Source organism: Sceloporus occidentalis, unplaced genomic scaffold, assembly GCF_023333645.1.
Source record: "Sceloporus occidentalis isolate IW3139 unplaced genomic scaffold, rSceOcc1.0.p SCAF_3, whole genome shotgun sequence".
Classification (NCBI taxonomy): Eukaryota; Metazoa; Chordata; class Lepidosauria; order Squamata; family Phrynosomatidae; genus Sceloporus; species Sceloporus occidentalis.
Window position 1 is genome coordinate 203,547,391 of NW_028316983.1, and position 20,088 is coordinate 203,567,478.

Consider the following 20,088-nt stretch of genomic DNA (forward strand, 5'->3'; position numbering starts at 1 on the left):
TCTGCACCTTATTTGTTTACAAGTCAATAGTTATTTATTTATGGCACTAGTAGGGGTTCTTTTAGAACAGATGATTTTCCTAAAAGAAACAGTCCAGCAGCCCATCAATAGCACATTTTTCTGTCTGAAAAATACCCAAAATACTCTTGCGTTGGGGTGGGGGGAATACATTCAAACTCATTATTGGAAGGGTGATAAAAAGGACTTGTCTCAGTTTGAAAATAGTCAAAAAGTACCAATAGTACAAAACTGACTAAATAAATCTGATGTTACCAGTAGAGTAAGCCCACTGAAATGAATGGGACTTTTTAGTGACAAATAGAATAAATCCCATTGGTTCTGCATTTATAGTTGTTCTCGTGAGAACACTTGCACTTCATATATATATTTTAAAGTTTTTGTTTTGCTTTGTTCTGGCTTTTGACTTTGCTTATTTGGCAACCCAATGCATTCTTAACCTGCGAGTATGTCCTACTGTTCTCCAATGACTACACTATTTTACAACTTTTAGATCTAACAATGAGCAAAAATACTGTGTGCTGAAATAACATTCAATGTTTCAACACTATTAGTGTTGTTTAAAACACATAAATGACAGGACAGCTAGAATCATTTGGAAAAAAATTAATTTATTTTCTATAAAGTATACAAAATTATAAAATTACATAAAATTAGATGTCTCTCTATATGATTTCATGGCTTTTTAAGAAAGTATATAAGTACAAAGATGCAACATATTATTGCAATTTCTTTTTTGCTTTGAAGTTAAATGTTTTCTTCTGTCCTGCTGATGGCATGTTACTTTCCGTATTATGTATCCAGAGTATCTCAAATTTCTATATATATTTCCCATTAATGGTTGAGTCAATAAATAACTTTCACATTTAACTTTTTTTTCCAGTTGTCAAAGTGACACAGCAGTCATGGCTGTGAATTTCCCACTATCTATAAACAGCTACAGTTTGTGTAGGTTATGTAAAATGAAAGGCCCACCGGCACACTAAGGAAATGATTGAAAAGAAAATTTCCAATAGGAAGATGTTAAGTTGCCCACAATTGTATGCTGAGTACAGAGTAATACAGAACTGAACAAATACAAGTCTTATTTTTTCCTAAAACAAACTAGAAATCTCTCAGGAATTTTCCATGGGTAGAAAGTAGCTTGAAAATACATGTATTCTGGGTAAAGAGAGAAAATGTCAAGTACAAAATTACATGCACAGTTTAAATTTTTTGTGCTTAATTTTTATTCTTAAAAAAGCTCACTATCCAGTTATAAAATTCAAGTGAATGACAAACTAGAAAGGTATTCACTGTGTGTTTGCTTACTGAACATAAAAGAGCAGAGAAGATAATTCAAAGTGTGTGAATGTGTGTATATATAAAGTTTTGTTTATTTAGAGAAGTTATATCCTGCTCTTCAGCAAAAAAGAAAAGAAAAAAAGATTCCCAGAGTGGCTTACAAATTGTTAATTTGACATCACAGCGTTAATTATAAAATAGCTGCCGATTGTACTACTTTTAGCGGAGAGAGACAGATTATTATTTGTTGACATTATGTTAAAGTGCTTGTGGTTTAAAAAACAAAACATCCAACAAAACTGTAGGAAGAACTTGCTCACAGTAAATCAATTCAGCTGTAGAATGGACTGCCTGAGGAGGTGGACTCAGCTTCAATGGAAGTATCTGCCACTGGCACCATAATAACACCACTGAAACATCATCATAATGTGCTTTGAGATGTTTCAACAGGGTGTGCTTTAGTTTGCCCCAACTTAAATTGTTAGGTGACCGTTGCTCAGCCTAGTGCACTCTAGCCATTTTGAACTAGAACTTCCACTGTCCTGACATTTGGCAATACAGGAGGATACCAGGCTGGGGAATGCTGGATTAGCCAGGATTATGTTAAAATGCAGCAAGTCTCATGATTATGAATTAACGGCTGGCAGTTGCAGTAGAAATACCCCACCTTCCTTCAGCCCTCCAAGCCACCCAAAAACTGCCTCCAAAGGGGCCCTCATTTGGGGATCCACAAGAGGGCTGCAGTGGAAAGGAGGATCACCTCCACCTGGCTCTACTGGTTCTCAGTAATTTGCCAGCAGAATTACTGGATACTACCTGTTTGAAGAAAGCATCATTTTTTAAAAGGATACTTTTTATACACACACCCTTTCTCTGTGTGTATGTTCACAGTATTCCCCCTTTTAGGCCAGTGTCAGCTTTCCAGGGTTAACAGCTAATATAATAATTGTACTACTACTCTTACCATTTATCCCACCTGAACAAAGCAGGCTAACTTAAATCAGGGCATAAATCCAATTGCTAGTCTCAGCAAAGAAAGATCCATGGGAATAATGGTGTTTACATACATATAAACTAACTATTCAACAAGTGATTCAATACATCTACCCCAGTTGTGGACCAGCAATTGGATTTAATGCTGAGAAACATTTCAAACATGGGTAATCTTTCAGGTACAGTTAGAAGCCATAAGACAATCACTAGCGTGTGTTAAGTATATTTACTGTCCTAATGGCTTCCAAGGGCATGTTGTTTAGTTACTTGCTAACTCCTTGCCAATTTCTACCATGAAATAACAACTAAAACTGCAGTCCTATATATTCACTTGTCTAGGTCTCAGTAAGTGAGAACACAGGGACAGACATACATTGTAAACTAAGAAAAAGTTCCGTTGAACACAGGGTTGCCTCTGAGTGAACGTGAATAGGTTGAAACTGACTATATATGATGCCTTAGTCACTAGATTTTATTGTAGGGCAGGGGTGCACAAAATATTGCTTGCCTAAGCTACTTTTGTGGTCCTCAATACTTCCATGGTCCGTGAACTGTCCCCTCAAAAAGTGTGAATCCTGAAAGGAGGCTAATTCATCCTTTAAATAGGTTGCAGCTCCTCTGCACTGTTTAATGTTAAACCCATGTTTGAAAACCAAAAATCCTTGCTTATTTACTTTATTTTAATGTGTGGCCCATTGTAGATCACTGTAGAAGCAGAAAACTGGCTCCCAGATTTACCTTTCCCTGTTATAAACAAATCCCCTCTAGTATCCCAAATGCAACATCACTGATAGACATCTAATCCCATTTCAATATCCCAAATGCAGTATCCTTCACAGACAGCAAATTTATACCAGACGGAAGAAACAATTTACACAATATATATTTAACATATGGAATTAATTATCAAAAGAAGTAGAGAAAGTGTCTTGTTTAGACTGCTTTTTAAAGAAGATTAGACAACATCACCATTGGTCTAGCCCTGTCTATTAGACACGAGAGATAAATAAAGCTTTCAGATTTAAAGGCACCAAACTTCAGAGAACAAGATATTAAGGCAAGAAAAAGGATGTGGTTGTTACCACACTGCCCTGCTTTTTAAGGCATCTAATTTTGTCACTGGAAGAGTCGTGTACTGAGCCTCCTTGGAAAATGTGCACCTTTTTGGATTACAACTTCCAGTTAGTATGGTTCACAAAAATATCTCTTCCAAGTTCTGGACCCCACACAGGATGTTCTTATGCTTTTTAGTCCTCCAGTCTGATAGCAAGGCACTTTGTCTGTACAAAGTTGCATACTGCCTTCTAGGAAGCAGATATCCCTTTAGAGCTAAATGTAAATTTATTTATATTATTCCTCATTTTTTCCAGTAGCTTTATTTGAAATATCCTTATTTCATAATATACAATTATCTAAGTCGAGTCTGTGCCTGTAGTTGTTGTTCAACAGGTTGTGAAGTGACTCAGCCAAAGCACATATGAATCAGCTCAAAAGCTTGAATCCAGTGATCCATTGGGATTAATTTAATTTCTCCTCTCTCACTCCCTGGTCCCTCTCCCTCTGGCTAGTAATTAAATTATGATAGTCCTCCCACAAAACATTTCTACCTTTTTAATGTACTACCCAAGCAGAGAAATACTCTGAAGATAACTTGCAGATCCCATTATAAAGTCAGTCCATTCTTTGGAAAGCTCTTCAATAGAGATTTCCTCACCGCAGTATTCTTCTGGAAGGATGTTGGCTGGAAAATGCTGCTGGAGACTCTGTGAATAGTTACAGCCATGCATGTGGATCTGTAATGAGATGAACTGTTTATACTTTTGCACAGTTTATTCAGTAAACCAAAAGGCATTCCTGGAGCATATAATCCAATTAAAGAAATCCTAAAACTTTGTCTTAGTTAATATGAGAACTGATCTTATAGTCAAAAGCACCAAAACAAATTTAAGTAGACCTGGTGTACATCAGAACCTCTTTCAACCATGGAAAATATTCAGAGTGACCTAGATGTAAAGCTGGCAAGTCTGTGTCTGAGAATGAATCGCCTCCAAATTCCTATAAAGCCATGGGAGGGGATGATTACATGGGTGTGATGAGAAAACTAAATTCTGCACTTCTCCCATTTTTCCTCCCCAACACTGGACCTACTGTAGCCAACACGTCTTCAATATAAGAACTCTTTTTCTCAAAGAGGAGTCATAGACTGGTGTGAAACTGTTTCAGAAGCAAAAGCATTAGTCTGTATTTAACTGAACCTACATTTTATATAAGAGGAATTTCTTATTATATCTATATCCATTCCAACATCTAATTTGTACCCTCTCTAGGCTATTTCAAATATTTGCAGACACAAACCACTTTTAGTGTATTAGGACAGAACAGCAGTTTCTAGACAAAACCTGGGAATTTATCACACAGGAAGAATTTCTCTTAATTTCGAATGAAAAGAAAGTGGGGCCAGAACACATTCACATGAATGCGCTAGTTCAGAGAATTTATGTGAATTCGAATTGTGTTCAAACTGACTTCCCATTGCCCCAAAATAGCTTGCCATTGCCCGGAATTGCATGTGGTAGTCTATCACACAACAACGTTAAACCCCATGATTGCGTTCAGATTGCCATTGGATTATACTTCCTATTTCCCTCCATAGTAGCCTTAAAATTAAGTGGTCTTGAGAATAAGTTTTTCCACATTCAACAAATGCATGCTATTAATTATTCTTTTTTTCAAGGTTGTTCAGAAGTGACAGCAGATGCAAAATATGGTTGCTCATATCCTTTTAAGGACTGGTTGGTGGATACATATTAGAAATGTGATATGCTGCATATACTGATTATTTCTGTGTATTGTTCTAAGATGCTGATAATTATTTTTAAAATCTCTATTCAATGCTACCCTTTCCTGAGTCTGAGGGGGGCTACTCTTCACACTGTAGATCTGTTGGCTTTTCCCATATGAATTTCCCCCATAATCTGTGTCTTCCCATTGAAAAACCTTTGTTATAGGTACTGAGGTAGCAGGACATTAAAATTCTTTCACTGGCCAGAATTTTAATTCTGAGTAGAAAGATTTTTAGTCCATGCATTTGGATCTGCCTTATTTACCAGCCATTCTCTGAGATCACTGTGGTACATGCAGATAAATTTAAGGGGTGTGTTTTCTCTGAGCCCTTGCTAAGATTTTGCAAAAGCTGTGACTTTGTTTCTGACTTCTGTTTTGTTACTGAAAGGAAGAAAACCAAATCCCCCATGAACTATACAGAACCAAGGGAAAGGTGAGAGGGAAGAGAGGCTGCATTCTCTCCCTTCCCACTGAGCTTTTGGAGAAAACATAAAGAGCAGCTCATGGCTTCTACAAAGCACAGTGCAAAGGGAGAGAGGAGCTTTTCTCTGCCCTTACATCTGACTTTTGTGGGTCACAGCTATTCCCCCCATCCCAAATTTCTATGTAGAACTATGGAGAGGAGATTTTTGTTGGGCATGGGATCAGAAGAAGAAGAGCACTAGCTACTAGCAAGCTGGAGAGGGGATTTCTGAAACTTTGTTCATTCTAACTTCCTGAATAAAAGGCAGAGCACTTCGTTCACCACAAATCTGTTTATGTAATCCAGACTTTTTTATTTGTTTATAACAGATAGAGCTTCTAATGGACATGTCTGCAGTGTTTTTATTTTATTAGGTTCTAAATCTTTTTTAAAGTTGTTTTTAACTTGTGTTTTTTAAACCAAAGTTAGTTTAATTGTGTTTTAACTTTTGTATCAAAAGGGTTTTGTTTTAAAACTTTATTGTGTTTTTAAAATGTTGTATGCTGCCTTGAATACCATGCTGGGAGAAAGTTGGCATATAAAATAAGTAAATAAATAAAGCCACATTGTATCACAGGCCAAAGGTATTTGCAGAAATTTCCCAGTTAGAACAGCCTAGCACACTGCTGACCACAACTAAATATTAAATGGTCATATTAGTACTTCCAAGTAGTATCAGCAGTTAAAAGACAAATTATTTGAGATCATTATTTTAACTAATTTATGCAGGTATTCTATGTTGGGTTAAAGGCAATGAATGAAGAAGGCATGCAGGGACAACATATTAGCCCTGACCCTCTCTTTGCACATTTCCATCACCCTATTGACATGGACAGTAGCCCTGAAGAGGAGTGCTTCTTCTGTCCATATAAGTGCTACTTGTGATTTTCTGAGGTTTCAAACAATTAGGAAAGCCTCCATGAACAGCAGATTCTCTCCTCCTCAGGAGGTTGCCCTCTGTATGAGGAAGGTGATGAAAAGAACAGCAGAGGAGGTAGAGCTAGCAAGTGCCTCCCATTCCTCCCACATTTCCTGCAGTCCTGTTAAAATAACCCTAGGCTGAACTGATTAAATGCACAAATTTCTTAGAAAAAAATGTTCACCTTCACTCACCCGCGCCTTGATTTTTTCAGAGAGAAAGGGCTTAATTATGGCAAAGACAGGATGGAAGAACAAAGGCTCATTAATCAAGTGGATACCTCGAACTTTTAGTGGGAAGGAATCCTGCAAAAAGAAAAAACAAGAGAGGGAACATAATACAAGGTTCCAAATTTTGTAATTCTGATGCTTATATTCATATGATAAATTGTCAGCATGTTCAAAATACAGAATAATTTCCCTGCTATAACCACACTTGCCTTTTGAAATACATGGGAACTGTGCTCAGGAAATATATGAATTTTTTTTAGTGTATTCTACTCCCAACAAAAGATAATTTTCCACATGAGGCAGTTTATCATGATAAACCGCAGGCAAGCATATGGTCACATATGACCCTTGGGAGGTCCTTGAACCCCCAACAGCACCTCAATTTTATCTGATCGATAAAGCAATTTTTCCAGCCAAAAACATTTCAAAAAGTATCTAAATTACTTAATTATGCTGTTTCAGAGGGGTATCCCACACTGAAACAATGAGACCTCCCTCCAAAATAGCCTGAAAGGTTACCAAGGCTGCATCAGCACTGCAGAAATCAACCAGTCTGACCCCACTTTAACTGCCATGGCTCGGTGCTAGGGAATTCTGGGAACTGTAGTTTTTTGCAGCACTAAGCTCTCTGACAAAGAAGGCTACATGTCTCACAAAAGTTCATTTCCCAGAATTCCATAGCATTGAGCCATGGCAGCTAAAGTGGTGTCAAACTGCATTATTTCTGCAGTATGGATGCAGCCCAAGAGGATTCCCTCTTCCAGCCATGTAAATGTCAGCTCCAGTGGTATAGCTGACAGATCCTACAGACTGTTCTTTCAGTGAAGTAGAATGTGATTAAATTTATTCTGTTTCTATACCTATGTTTTCTCTGCTGTTCCTAAATCATATAAAACTGCTGTACTAAATTACTCTGTCCTGAAAGCTATTTAGTTATTTTTGTAATTTATAAAATGTAGAATTTATATGTTTTTTAAAATATTTCTCAAACAATAGATATGATTAATTAGAACTAAGCACCAGGACTTACTGTGAGGATGGCAGCTATTTTTTTGGCCACTGTTGGAGAGATCTGAAAGGCATGAGCAAATCTCCATCCTTGGAGATCAAAGATAACCTTGACTCCATTCCGCTGTGTCTCTAGCTCCCTTACAATAAGCTCAGATGTGATAAGGCTTACACGAAACACATCAAATGCTGTAAACATCTTTGGATCCCATCGTGCTAAATGGAAGAAAGAGAGGCATGTGATTCATTCTTGGTTCTCCTGATTATTAACTGACTGATAAAAACTTATCCTATTAATTCAGCTCAGTCATAACAATAGTTAAGTTTGAAATAAGAGGAAGCTAAATAATAATAATAATAATAATAATAATAATAATGTATTGTATCCCACCTCTCTGTGCAACACAACCAGAGCGGCTACATAACAGTGCTGCACAAAGGAAAGTTACTTACCAATTCTATAAATGAGCACTTTGCTTCCAGTTGGGTCTCTCTCTTTCAAAACTCCATGGTAACCACCATGCAACAGGCCAAGAACTGAGTAGGGCTGTAAATCTGCACTTATTTCTGGGCATTCAGCTCTCCACTTGTGATAGTTTTTTAATAGCTACAAAACAATTAACAGAAAAAGGGACAGACAGGAAATATCAAGATAACTATGGAATAATTTATAAGATCATTTTTATGAAACATTGCTTCTCTCCCATTGGCTTTCTACATTTTTCATTTAGGCCAATGTAGAAATAAGTCCAACAGGATTTACTAATGATTACCATTGAGCAGACATGTACTGCACTGTATTTTCACTGAATTTACAATCTATATGCAGATACATTTTATTAATTCTGTTTGGCTACATTTTAATATCTGTAATTCTACTTCTTATATTTTGCAAATGAGTCAGCATTTGATAAAAACTGATACATTTGCATGGATAAAAAATGATAGTAGGAATTAGCACAGATAAAAACTGATAGATAAAAAATTATAATTTCAATAAATTTACTGTGAATCAAACCACCGGAGAGATTTGCAAACCAACTGTTACCATTCTGTTTACTAGTCCACAACATAATTTACTGATCCTTTCAAGGAAATTATTCATACATTTTAAAATCTGCCTGTTTCTTCTGTTTCTCCAAAGATAGATTAAGATATAGAATGGCTAAAATCAAACACAATAATTTATGCTGGATGGAGTTTTCTGTCTTATAATTTCTTATTTCCCTCCCTCAGTAATTTATTTACAAAGAGCTTATATCTTTGTTAACTTGATCCAGGCCCCATCAGTTGCTAGCAAAAGAAACTGCAAGGCAAAATCTCCTATTATAATTACTATTTCTATACAAACTAAAGGGCTCTTTACAATGTATTTATCTATTTCACTATACCTTCATCCATTATCAAAATATGGAAAAAAATAGTCATTAATCTGCAATACTATACACAGTTATCTGGAAGCATATCCTAGTTAACTCCACAAAGATTTCTGCTGAGCAAATGTCTATGTGATTGTATGGCAAAGCAGGAACATAACTTTCAAGACATCACTGGTAAATGTTATGATCATAAATGATTTCTGTAGCAAGACTATATACTAACATAATTATTTTTCTGGTTACACAAAAAATAGCATTGTCTAGAAACAACTTCTGAAGGAGGTATTAACATTCAAAAAAGAAAAAAAAGAAAAAAAGAACTACTGTGTTAGACCTGTTACCTGACCAGAAACCACATTATACTTGATGCTTTTCACAATGTATTTTATTGTTTCCACCTCACAGAGAAAGCTTAAAATGCTCACAATTTATTCTATCACTATTCCAAATGGATTGAGATGTATTTCAGTAACTCTTTTGTTAGCAAAGAACTTTAACCATAGTCAAAGGAATCCCCTTAAAATGCAGATATTGTGTTACATTGGTCCATTATCAAATCCATTGAGAGCAAAGTTTCTGTGGGTTAAGTTTCTGCTATCTGAATGTCATTGCCCTGTTATTAACACGAAGTACAGCCCAATGGGAGATATTCAGACAGAACCACAACAGCTGTCTGACAAAGCTTGAAATTGTGTAACAATTGTGAAGATGAAAGCATGGAAAAAACCAAATATTTCTAGCAATTTGAAATCTAGTATCTTTACAAATAGAAAGCCTTAATTTGCCATTCTAAAACAGCACGATCAATTCCTGTACATACATCTTCCTGTTACTGGAACTGCAGGCTTTTCTTCTTTGGCAAGGAATAACTAAGCAGTTACTAACACATCTGATCCAATTCACTAAGGCCAATAACACAATTAGATCTAGGCATGGCCCTAGACTTCAGTATAGTTATCCTTAGGCTTTCTGCTTTGTCAAGGAATAAACACAGTTCTTCATTTATGAAAAGATGAGCTGAGTGAAATGGTGATTTATTTTGAAAATGATCGTCTTCCATGTTGGAACAACTTACTTACTGGAAAGCCTTTTATTCCAACACAGGGGTCTTATATGCAAATTGGTTGCAATTTGTTTAATTGTAGAGTGGGAAATTTGGTACTATTCAGTTCATATTGGACTGAGTTGTGAACATTTGCAGTAGGCAGACAGTGTCAACACATTACTTATTACATAATATTTAAATGAAAAGTAGCCAGTGCTATACTGGTTTCTCATAGTACTTCTCATGTACAACTTGCCTATCAATCATATGGAGAACATTCATATCAATATTTATTAGCTGTTCACTTCTTACCCTTTTCTCTGTTGTCAACTGGATGCTTTTTTTCTGTTTTGTTTTGTCTTGTTTTTTTAAATAAAACTGGAGCTTTCCCTTATGTAGGGCTGCCAGGTAAGGTCCTTCCACCTTAGGGGAGCTGCACCCTAGGGCAGCCCTTCTTCACATGGTACACTCCAAATATAGTGATAACAGTCCATATCATTCCCAAATGACCAGGAAGATAAATATGTTATAGTCCAACAGATCTATATGATACCAAATTGGGGAGGGACAGCCTAGGTTATAGCCCCGATAGCCCTCCCTCAAATGTTATGTGGTAGCCTCCCCACCCTTTACTGTTCATGTTGGAGCCTTGAAAGAAGAGCTGTGGGATAAAACATCTTACAAAAAGGCAATAAACATACAGAGAAAAGGAGGTGACAAAATCTGCATATTGACTGTTCACACACTTATTAGAAAACCCAGAAAACTATACATGTAGGCCAACAGTATTAATTAAAAAAAAATACTCAGCCTCATATCCCCAAGTAATTCTCAAGTGGCACACAATGATGTCTGCCATTTCTGGTTGTTCTCAGCACCCAGTAACAATCAGAAATGCAACAGTCCTGAAGTTTCATTTCAATTATCTAAGCCAATAACTATGATACCCTGATTCACCAAATGTTGTATAATCCTTTTTTAAAACCCTGCTGTATGTTACAACATCTTGCAGTAGCACATTCTGTAACTTGTTTATGTGAAAAGTTATTTGCCTTAGGCTTGCTTACAAACCTCAAACAAGTAGGAGCTCAGTACAAAATCACAATCCACATTGAAAGCCTCCAAATATCATTTATCTTTTGTATTTTATTAAAAACGGGCCAGAATTCACTACAGCAGTTACAAATGCAAAACACACTGCAAAAATAATCCAGATTGAGACCACTTTAACTGCCTTGTTAAGGAATTCTGGAAACTCTAGTTTTGTGAGACATTTAGCTTTCTCTATCAGAGAGCTCTGCAGACATTACAAACTATAATTCCCATGATTTCTTTGCACTGGGCCAGGGCAGTTAATGCGTTCTCAAACTGGATTATTTCTGCAGCATGTTTTGCACCTAGAGTCATCATTTGTGACTAGTTTGTATTTAAGAAGTGTGTATGGATCATTAAAGTCCCCCCAGTCCTGATTTACTGGCCAGAAGACAGTGCGAGCGACAGATGTCTTTCCCACTAGTCAGTTTGGAAGCAGAGAACATTTCCATCCTCCTTCTCACCAGGGATCTCTGGTTCAAGGGGGAACTGAGGCTGGAACCCTGCTTCTGACTGTCACAACAGAAATTACTCATGAGAGAGGGTGCGAACCTCAGTAACCTGCTTCCTGGCTGACTGGGGAACAGACCCCTGACACTTACAGCAGCTGATGTCATGTGCCTTCAAGTCAAGGGCTGGTAGACACAATTTAAATCCAAAACGCACTGCAGAAATAATCCAGTTTGAGACTGCTTTAACTGCCTTGGCTCAGTGCCAAGGAATTCTGGCAGAGAGTGCTGGTACCACAACAAACTACAATTCCCACGATTCCGTAGCACTGAGCCAGGGCAGTTAAAGCAGTCTCAAACTGGATTATTTCTGTAGTGTGTTCTAGACCTTAGTGATTTAATTAAGGTGGATATGAAGCTAAATACAGCATCATGGACACTGTGCACAAATAATATTATTATCCCCCCTTGTAAGTGTCCAAACCATAGAAAAACAGGATAGTGTTATAGTGAATAGATTCAAGATTAGCTGCTGCTTGAAGGGGCATGAAGTTAACAAAACTTTACCTCATCCATTAGTATCTTGTTGTGAAGAAGAGAACTGTTCAGTTGTGAACACTTTGTACTAGATTAGAACTGGATGCAGGGGAACAGACAGGCATGGAGCCATTTATTTGGTCTTTACAGACATAACATCAACAGATGAGGAAAACAAAGCTGAAAACTGTCCAATTGTTATTATGGGTCATTTTCATTTCCCAAGATTATGCAACAGTGAACAAAAGTGTTTCTTTAGAAATAAACATAATAAACTTTAGAAATAAACAATATACATGCAAATCACTCCTGCCTTTCCAGGTCACACAATATATATACCCAAGTCCTTTCCAGGCAAACATTCTCTGAAGATGCCAGCCACAGATGCTGGCGAAACGTCATGAAGAAACCCTTCTAGAACATGGCCACATAGCCCAAAAAACCCACAAAAAACTAAACATAATAGTGAGTGAAATCATGCTTTTGATTAGAACTACCATGGGTATAACATAGGTGTGGGGGAAATGTGGCCCTCCAGATGATGTTGGACTGCAACTCTGATCACTCCTAGCCAGGATAGTGAAGAATGCTAGGAATTTCAAGCCAAGAACACTTTTCCTAATCCTGGTGTAAAATAATTAATCAAGAATTAATATTCTAATAACAATCAGATGAGATAATGATCAAGGACTAAGATTCTGTCACAGTAATTCTGCAATACTTTGCTGTGGTCTGAGGATCTTCTCAAGTCTGTATGCAGCTTCTTGCCACAAGGAAGGAATGAAATCAGCTTCCATAAAAAAAAAGGAAATGACAGGACCTTTCTAAGGACTGTAACATATCACTTTACAAGGACATTAGTTCCTCAGTTTCTGAATCTCTGTTTTACAGGTGCAGGGATGGATGGATGATAGATAGATAGATAGATAGATAGATAGATAGATAGATAGATAGATAGATAATTTTCCTATAAATTAGCTGAATAGCTCTACTGAACTATTGCAATGGCTCTGGAAAATCAGTAATTGCTGTAAAGGAGGATGAGAAAATAATTTTGGTGAAGGAACAGAGAAGATTTTGTGATGATCACAAGAAGACATGAAATCAGGAGATATGAATTCAGTCAAAATAAGCTATTTTCTAACACACTCAATAGCAAAGCATGGGCAATATGTATGTTGTATTCCCAGATTACAATGCAGTTTATGTCCTTGCAATTTTTCAGGTTTTCAAAGGAAAGCTGCTTGATGTAGTAGAGATAATAGATTTTCTGTCACAGTCATAACAGTAAAGAATGCTAGTGCACATACATTTGTTATCGATCCAATGAGGAGTTAGGCTGTAGACCAGATGTATATTGCTTTGTTTAGATCCACCTATGAATAAAATCAATGTTGCCATTCATAGCAATAATAGTTGCAGCATTTTGCTCTATTGTAACTGTGAATCAATAATTGCTGTGCCATGAAAGGTTTGAAAGAGGAAAGTTTGAATGGCAATGTATGATTAGAACTCTGCCAGCATTCTTAGATATATTCTAAAGCTATTGTCCTTTGTGGATAATTACATGCACACAGGGCCACCATTAAACCAAAGGTAACCAACTTTAGAATACACTAAATAAATGATTTCATCTAGGCATTAAATGGGGTAACCATCAGTGTTGCCATCAAGCCTCGAAGATATTCCCGGAATGTTTTACCAAAATCCCAACTCCCCAGAATTCCCCAATATTTACTGGAATATTCTGTCAAAATCCCCAGAAAGAAATTAATTAAATTCCCCGGATTCCAGGGAATTCCCTAGAAATTGGCAATGCTAGTAACTATGTAACTATTTCATTCTTATACCTAAAGCAGAATCCCTCCTAAACACAGAGATAATTCTGCATACTCCCTTTAAGACGTTTAAACACGAGTAAAGAGGGCATCAATTTGGCATTCCTCTTCAAATGATACTTCATGAGTGCATGAGTAGTAGGTTTCAGGTTTCCAAAAGATGAGCAAATACAATTGGGAGAATTATTATTGTCAAAGAGATAACTGTGTATTTCTACCTCCCCAGAACATAGCAACCAACACTGAAAGCAAGAGAATGAAACCTACACTATTCTTCCTCCTGCTGCAAGTTCTTTTCATGTTTTCAAATGTATTAGTGTAAGTATGTATCACACACAAGTGTATGATGGACATATGCATGTGCAAAATGAAGTGTGTTGAGTTCATGTGTGTTAAATAAGGGTGCTAGTGTATGAGAAGAATGTCTGTATCATTATCAACATAAATAAGGCAATAGCTGTGCCTCTGTGCATGAGCAAGAGGAAATTTCCTTCCTTCCTCTCCACCTACCATTGCTGTTGATAGTACTGTTATTTATTTATTTATTTATTTATTTATTTATTTATTTATTTATTTTATTTATGTGGTCAGAGGGAATTAAATGACATGGTATTACAGTACTGATGTGGCATTTCATCAGGACTCTGAATAAACTGAATTCGTAGTACAGTATTGTGTTATTGGGAACACTGCTATAGACGTTCCAGTGATCACCAGGACTTCGAACCATTTCTAGTGGGCAGAAAATCAATATATAAACCCTTTAAGTAAATATGTAAAACAAATCTTGTTCAGAGAGAGCTCTGGCAGTTGGTGAGGTGCTGTTAATTTGTTTAGACCTAAATCCGTAGGAATGCTGGGAGTTGCACTTCAACAACATCTGGATGACAACACACTTCCCACTCCTGCCTTAAATCTAGTTGCTACTCCTAGGTAGAGGTGAATCATTTTATCAGTGGGGTTTGCCTAGGTGCTGATTTACCATTCAGCAATTCATTCAATGGATCTGCTCTAGCTGGAACTAGCAATTGGTTTTAGTCCTAAATAAATTGATTTCCAGTTCCTATCTGATCCTTCATCCAGGTACTCTGGGCCATGAAGATTTTGTTCCCCCCCACCCCCACCCACTTATTTTGCACATCTTAATTACAGATGAAGCAAAGTATAAAATTTCAAAGTATACACCCTTCCTTGGCTGTTGGGGAGTGTGCTTATTAAGTATATGACTCACATATAGCAACAAAAGGCCTTGCGTAACCTTAAAGACTAACAAATTTACTATAGTGTAATAAAAATAGCAGCAATAGATGGTATTAGCGTTTGTGGACACTGTTCACAAAGCGACCATACCTATGGAATCTTATGCCAAGATTAATTTATCTTTAAAGCAGTAGTTCTCAACCTTTGGTCCTATAGATTTTTGGATTTCAACTCCTGGAATTCTTGACCACTGACCCTGCTGCCTGGGAGTTGGAAGTCCAAAAAACTGAAGGACCAAAGATTGGGAACCACTGCTTTTAAAGTGACATACAATGAAGTGATACCCTTAATCTAAGGGCCAGTTCACATATGACTCCGCAAGTGGTTCTCCTTCTCTTTCTAGAAAGCAAATGCAGTGGTGGAGACAAATAAATGTGATCAGATGTGTGGTATCTGGATGCATTTAACTCTTTACCTGCAATCAGAATTCCTCAATGACTCAGCCAGCAGCTATCTAACTACTAAAGTGCAGCTTCCCCTTTTATGATCTATCAGGCACCAGCAAGGCACATGCAAAACCAAAATCCTAATGCTTTCTTCAGAATATTTAATTAAAGGTAATTTCTCAAAAGTAAACATTCAGGGGTAGCTGTGTTGGCCATTTAACAAACGCAAACATGTAGAGGTAAAACATGGGAATTTGGACTGAATTTGCATGTTTTACCTCTACATCACCAAAATGTTCCTGATGCAAAAACATAGAAACTTCTTGAGGAATCCATTGTTTTTCTCTGCCTACAAAGAGGCCTGTGACTTCACTGGAATGGAGACATATTGGATTGCAAAAGAGAGGTCCCTGTTGAGATGCACATAGACTTTAGATTTAGATTTCCTGGACTTTGAAAATCTCCCTATTGCTGCATGGCCAAAAGGAGGAGGAACATGCAGGCATCTGACTAACATATCCATTTTTTTTACTCCTATTTAGTTTGTAACATTTTGCCTGATGAAGAAGCCCATGGAGCTTCGAAAGCTTGCTACAAGTATATTGTGCATTTTGGTTGGCCAATAAAAGTATCACGGATGGATTTTTCTTTGTATTTCTTAAAAGTAGTATTCCAGGTGAGGCCTGACCAGGACAGAATAGAGTGGCACTATTGCCTCCCTCAATCAGACACTTCGAAAGCTTGCAACAAGTATATTGTGCATTTTGGTTGGCCAATAAAAGTATCACGGATGGATTTTTCTTTGTATTTCTTAAAAGTAGTATTCCAGGTGAGGCCTGACCAGGACAGAATAGAGTGGCACTATTGCCTCCCTCAATCAGACACTTCGAAAGCTTCTGTTTCCAAGAAACCCTATGATAGATTTGAGTGACCCTTATCAAATTTATGGCTGTATCCTACAGAATCCTGGGATTTGCAGTTTGGGGAGGCACTGGCAGAGGATGCTAATTGCTTTGTGAAATTTTGAGCATACCCTCCAGTATTTCAGATATAAAACCCAAGACACATGATTCATCCACCCCCCCTCCCGCAAAAAAAAAATCTCAGCCAGTTTGGAACAACTGGAAGTTGGAATCAAACTGGCTGGGATTTCATCCTGTAGCCTAGGAAAGAAAGTAAGCAAACATGCCTCATCACACACATACACACCCAAATCTAAGTTCCTAAGTGGTGAATGACTTAAAGGCAACAACACACACACACAAGAAGAACCAAAGAAAATGATCAGGAACCTCTCAGGAAAGCCAGGTTGGGAGCCCACCTGTTTCCCTCACAATCTCCCTCATGTGTGGTTTCTCTTTTTACCCAGTGGCATCATTAGGGTCGCTGCAGTCACAGTTGCAGGTGAAATGTCAGGAATAAATTATTCCAGAATGTGGCCAAGCAGCCTGGAAAACCCACAGAAGACTATTCCATTTGGTGAGATATGGGAATTACGACTGATGAGTAAGGTGAGTACACGTGTCCCTCCACATTTGCTGAGGTTAGGGGCACAGGGCCTCCATGAATGTGGAAAAACTGCAAATAACAAAAACACTTTGTTTTTACCTGAGAGAACACCTCTCTAGGAACCTCTGGGTCCTCCAGTGCAACTCTGTGGTCAACATCTTCCAGACATGGACCACAGAACTGCACTGGAGGAGCTACAGATAACTGCTGGTGTGTTCTCTCTAAGAATCTCTATGTCCTTCAATGTGACTTTTGGTTAAAGCTGAGTACAGAGCTGCACTGGAGGACCTAGAATATTTCTAGAGAGAAGATATTAATAAAATCCATGAATAATCAAAGCCACAAATGTGGAGGAACGAGTGTCCAAATAAACACACCTAAGGATTCATCCTATCACCTTACTTGTTTAACTTACGTGCTGAAAACATCATAAGGAAAACATAATTAGATTCAGAAAAAGGAAAAATGAAGACAAGAGGAAGCGACATTAACAACCTATGCCCACGACACCACAATATTAGCAGAAGACATTCAGGAATTGAAATAGTTAATAAGGAAGGTCAAAGATGAAAGTTCAAAGGCAGGTCTGTTGGTGGACATAAAGAAAACAAAAATAATAACTATAGAAGAAATACACAAATTCAATCTAGACAATGAGGAAATTGAAATAGTTCAAGAATTCCCATATCTAGGATCAAACATTGACCAGAATGGAGACTGCAGTCAAGAAATAAGAAGACTAGGAATGGGAAGGGCTGCTATGAAAAAATTGGAAAAGAGCAAAGATATACAACTGAGCCCTAAAGTCAGAATCGTTCAGGCCACTGTATTCCCTGTTACCATGTATGGATAGTGAAGAAAGCAGACAGGAATAAAATCAACTCATTTGAAATGTGGTGCTGGATGCAATGGACAGGCAAGAAGACAAACAAATGGGTTCTTGAACAGATCAGATCAGAGCTTTCCTTGGAAGCAAAAATGTTCAAGTTGAGACTATCGTACTTTGGCCACATCATGAGAAGGCACAGATCACTAGAAAACACAATAATGTTATGTAAGGTAGAGGGTAGAAAAAAGAGAGGAAGACCACAAACCAGATGGATAGACTCAATCAGGGGGTTATGGGCAAGGGCTTGTGGGATCTGGGCAAGGCAGTGGAGGATAGGGATTCTTGGAGATGTCTCATCCATGGTATCACTATGAATTATAAAATCATAGAGTTGGAAGAGACCACAAGGGCCATCCAGTCCAACCCCATTCTGCCATGCAGGAACTCTCAATCTAAGCATCCCTGACAGATGGCCATCCAGCCTCTGTTTAAAGACTTCCAAGGAGGGAGCCCCCAGAACTCTCTGAGGAATGAATGTGTTCCACGGTCGAACAGCCCTTACTGTCGGGAAGTTCCTCCTAATGTTGAGGTGGAATCTCTTTTCCTGGAGCTTACATCCATTGTTCCATCCATTGTTAGATTGTAAGCCTGAGGGCAGGGAACCGTCCAATTAATAAGACTGTATGTACAGCGCTGTGTAAATTTACAGTGCTTTATAAATAAAGGTTAATAATAATAATAATAATAATTCCAGGTCCTAGTCTCTGGAGCAGCAGAAAACAAGTCAGCTCCCTCCTCAATATGGCATCCCTTCAAATATTGAAACAGGGCTATCATACCTCTTAACCTTCCCTTCTCCAGGCTAAATATCCCCAGCTCCCTGAGTCTTTCATCAGGGCATGGTTTCCAGACCTTTCACCATTTTAGTCGCCCTCCTTTGGACACGCTCCAGTTTCTCAACGTCCTTTTTGAATTGTGGTGTCCAGAATTGGAGACAATATTCCAGGTGGGGCCTGACCAGAGCAGAATAGAGTGGCATTATTTCTTCCCTTGATCTAGACACAGTACTTTTATTGATGCAAACTAAAATCGCATTAGCCTTTTTAGCTGCCTCATCACGCTGTTGACTCATGTTCAACTTGTGGTCTACTTGGACTCCCAGATCCCTTTCACATGTCGTCTCGTTCAGCCAGGTGTCTCCCATCCTTTATCTGTGCATTTCATTTTCCCGCCCTAAGTGCAGTACTGGAGGGCAACTAACAACAACAACAACAAGAAGAAGGGTGCTGTATGTTGTGGGAAAGCAGCAGGAGGTCAGGGGGCGAAGGGGGTGCCACCCGGAGTGAAGGCAAAGGTTGCCCCCCTCCCTGCTGCTTGGGAGGCCCCTGCTGCTGCCCTTACCTTCCAGGCCAACTCGCCGTCGAAGTCCCTGGCTCTCAGGAAGGGGAGCAGGTGGGCCTCGTCCAGGAGGAAGGGCAGAGCCTGGAAGCCCTCCTCTTCCTCCTGGGCCCTGCGCCTCAAGGCTGCCACTGCTGCCCTGACCAGGGGCGCCTCGTCTGGAAGCTGGTTGAGGTCCTCCTCGCCTGGGCTGCTCATGGCGCTGCTACTGCTGCTCCAGCCTCTGCAGCCAAGGCTTCCCCGGGAAGGGCTCCTGGCCCTGCTGCCAGGGAGGGAGGGAGGCTGCTGGGTTGCATAATGGTCGGAGGCCGAGGGAGCAGCCGCTGGCAAAGGCCGGAGGAGGCTCGGAGCAGGGCCAAGGACGTCTGGCAGGCAGCCCCCCCCCCCTCCGCCCTCCTCTCGGCCCCAGGCGAGGGCCAAAGGCCCTGGGCAACCTCAGGTCACAAGGCAGAGGATGGACGAGGCCAGGGAAAGGGAGGAGAAGCTGAAAAAGCCCTCAGAGAAATACAGTCCCACCTTTGGGACTCACTGAAATAAAGAGCCAAATGCACCTGAGGGAGTAGACTCAGGTCTCGGAATCCTCATAATGGCTCGCAGAGAGCTCTTG

General features: G+C 38.8%; 1 protein-coding gene across 1 annotated transcript; it reads right to left on the reverse strand.

Annotated features, from left to right (window-relative positions):
* Positions 1 to 626: 626 nt before the first annotated feature.
* On the reverse strand, positions 627 to 19,679 carry LOC149317366 (alpha-tocopherol transfer protein-like). Its single transcript, XM_089517370.1, has 5 exons — positions 19,485 to 19,679; positions 8,213 to 8,366; positions 7,782 to 7,975; positions 6,716 to 6,826; positions 627 to 4,088 (listed from the first exon to the last, which is right to left on the reverse strand). Exons 1-5 carry the CDS (start codon positions 19,677 to 19,679, stop codon positions 3,915 to 3,917), a joined length of 828 nt encoding a protein of 275 aa, XP_089373496.1. The 3' UTR covers positions 627 to 3,914.
* Positions 19,680 to 20,088: the final 409 nt, after the last annotated feature.

Excerpts from the sequence above, each read along its gene's own strand:
- LOC149317366 (XM_089517370.1), bottom strand. The coding sequence starts at position 19,679 with ATGAGCAGCCCAGGCGAGGAGGACCTCAACCAGCTTCCAGACGAGGCG. Across the intron at positions 8,367-19,484 it reads ACGGCGAGTTGGCCTGGAAG|CTATTAAAAAACTATCACAA; the intron begins GTAAGGGCAGCA and ends ATTGTTTTGTAG. Across the intron at positions 7,976-8,212 it reads AGTGCTCATTTATAGAATTG|CACGATGGGATCCAAAGATG; the intron begins GTAAGTAACTTT and ends TCTTCCATTTAG.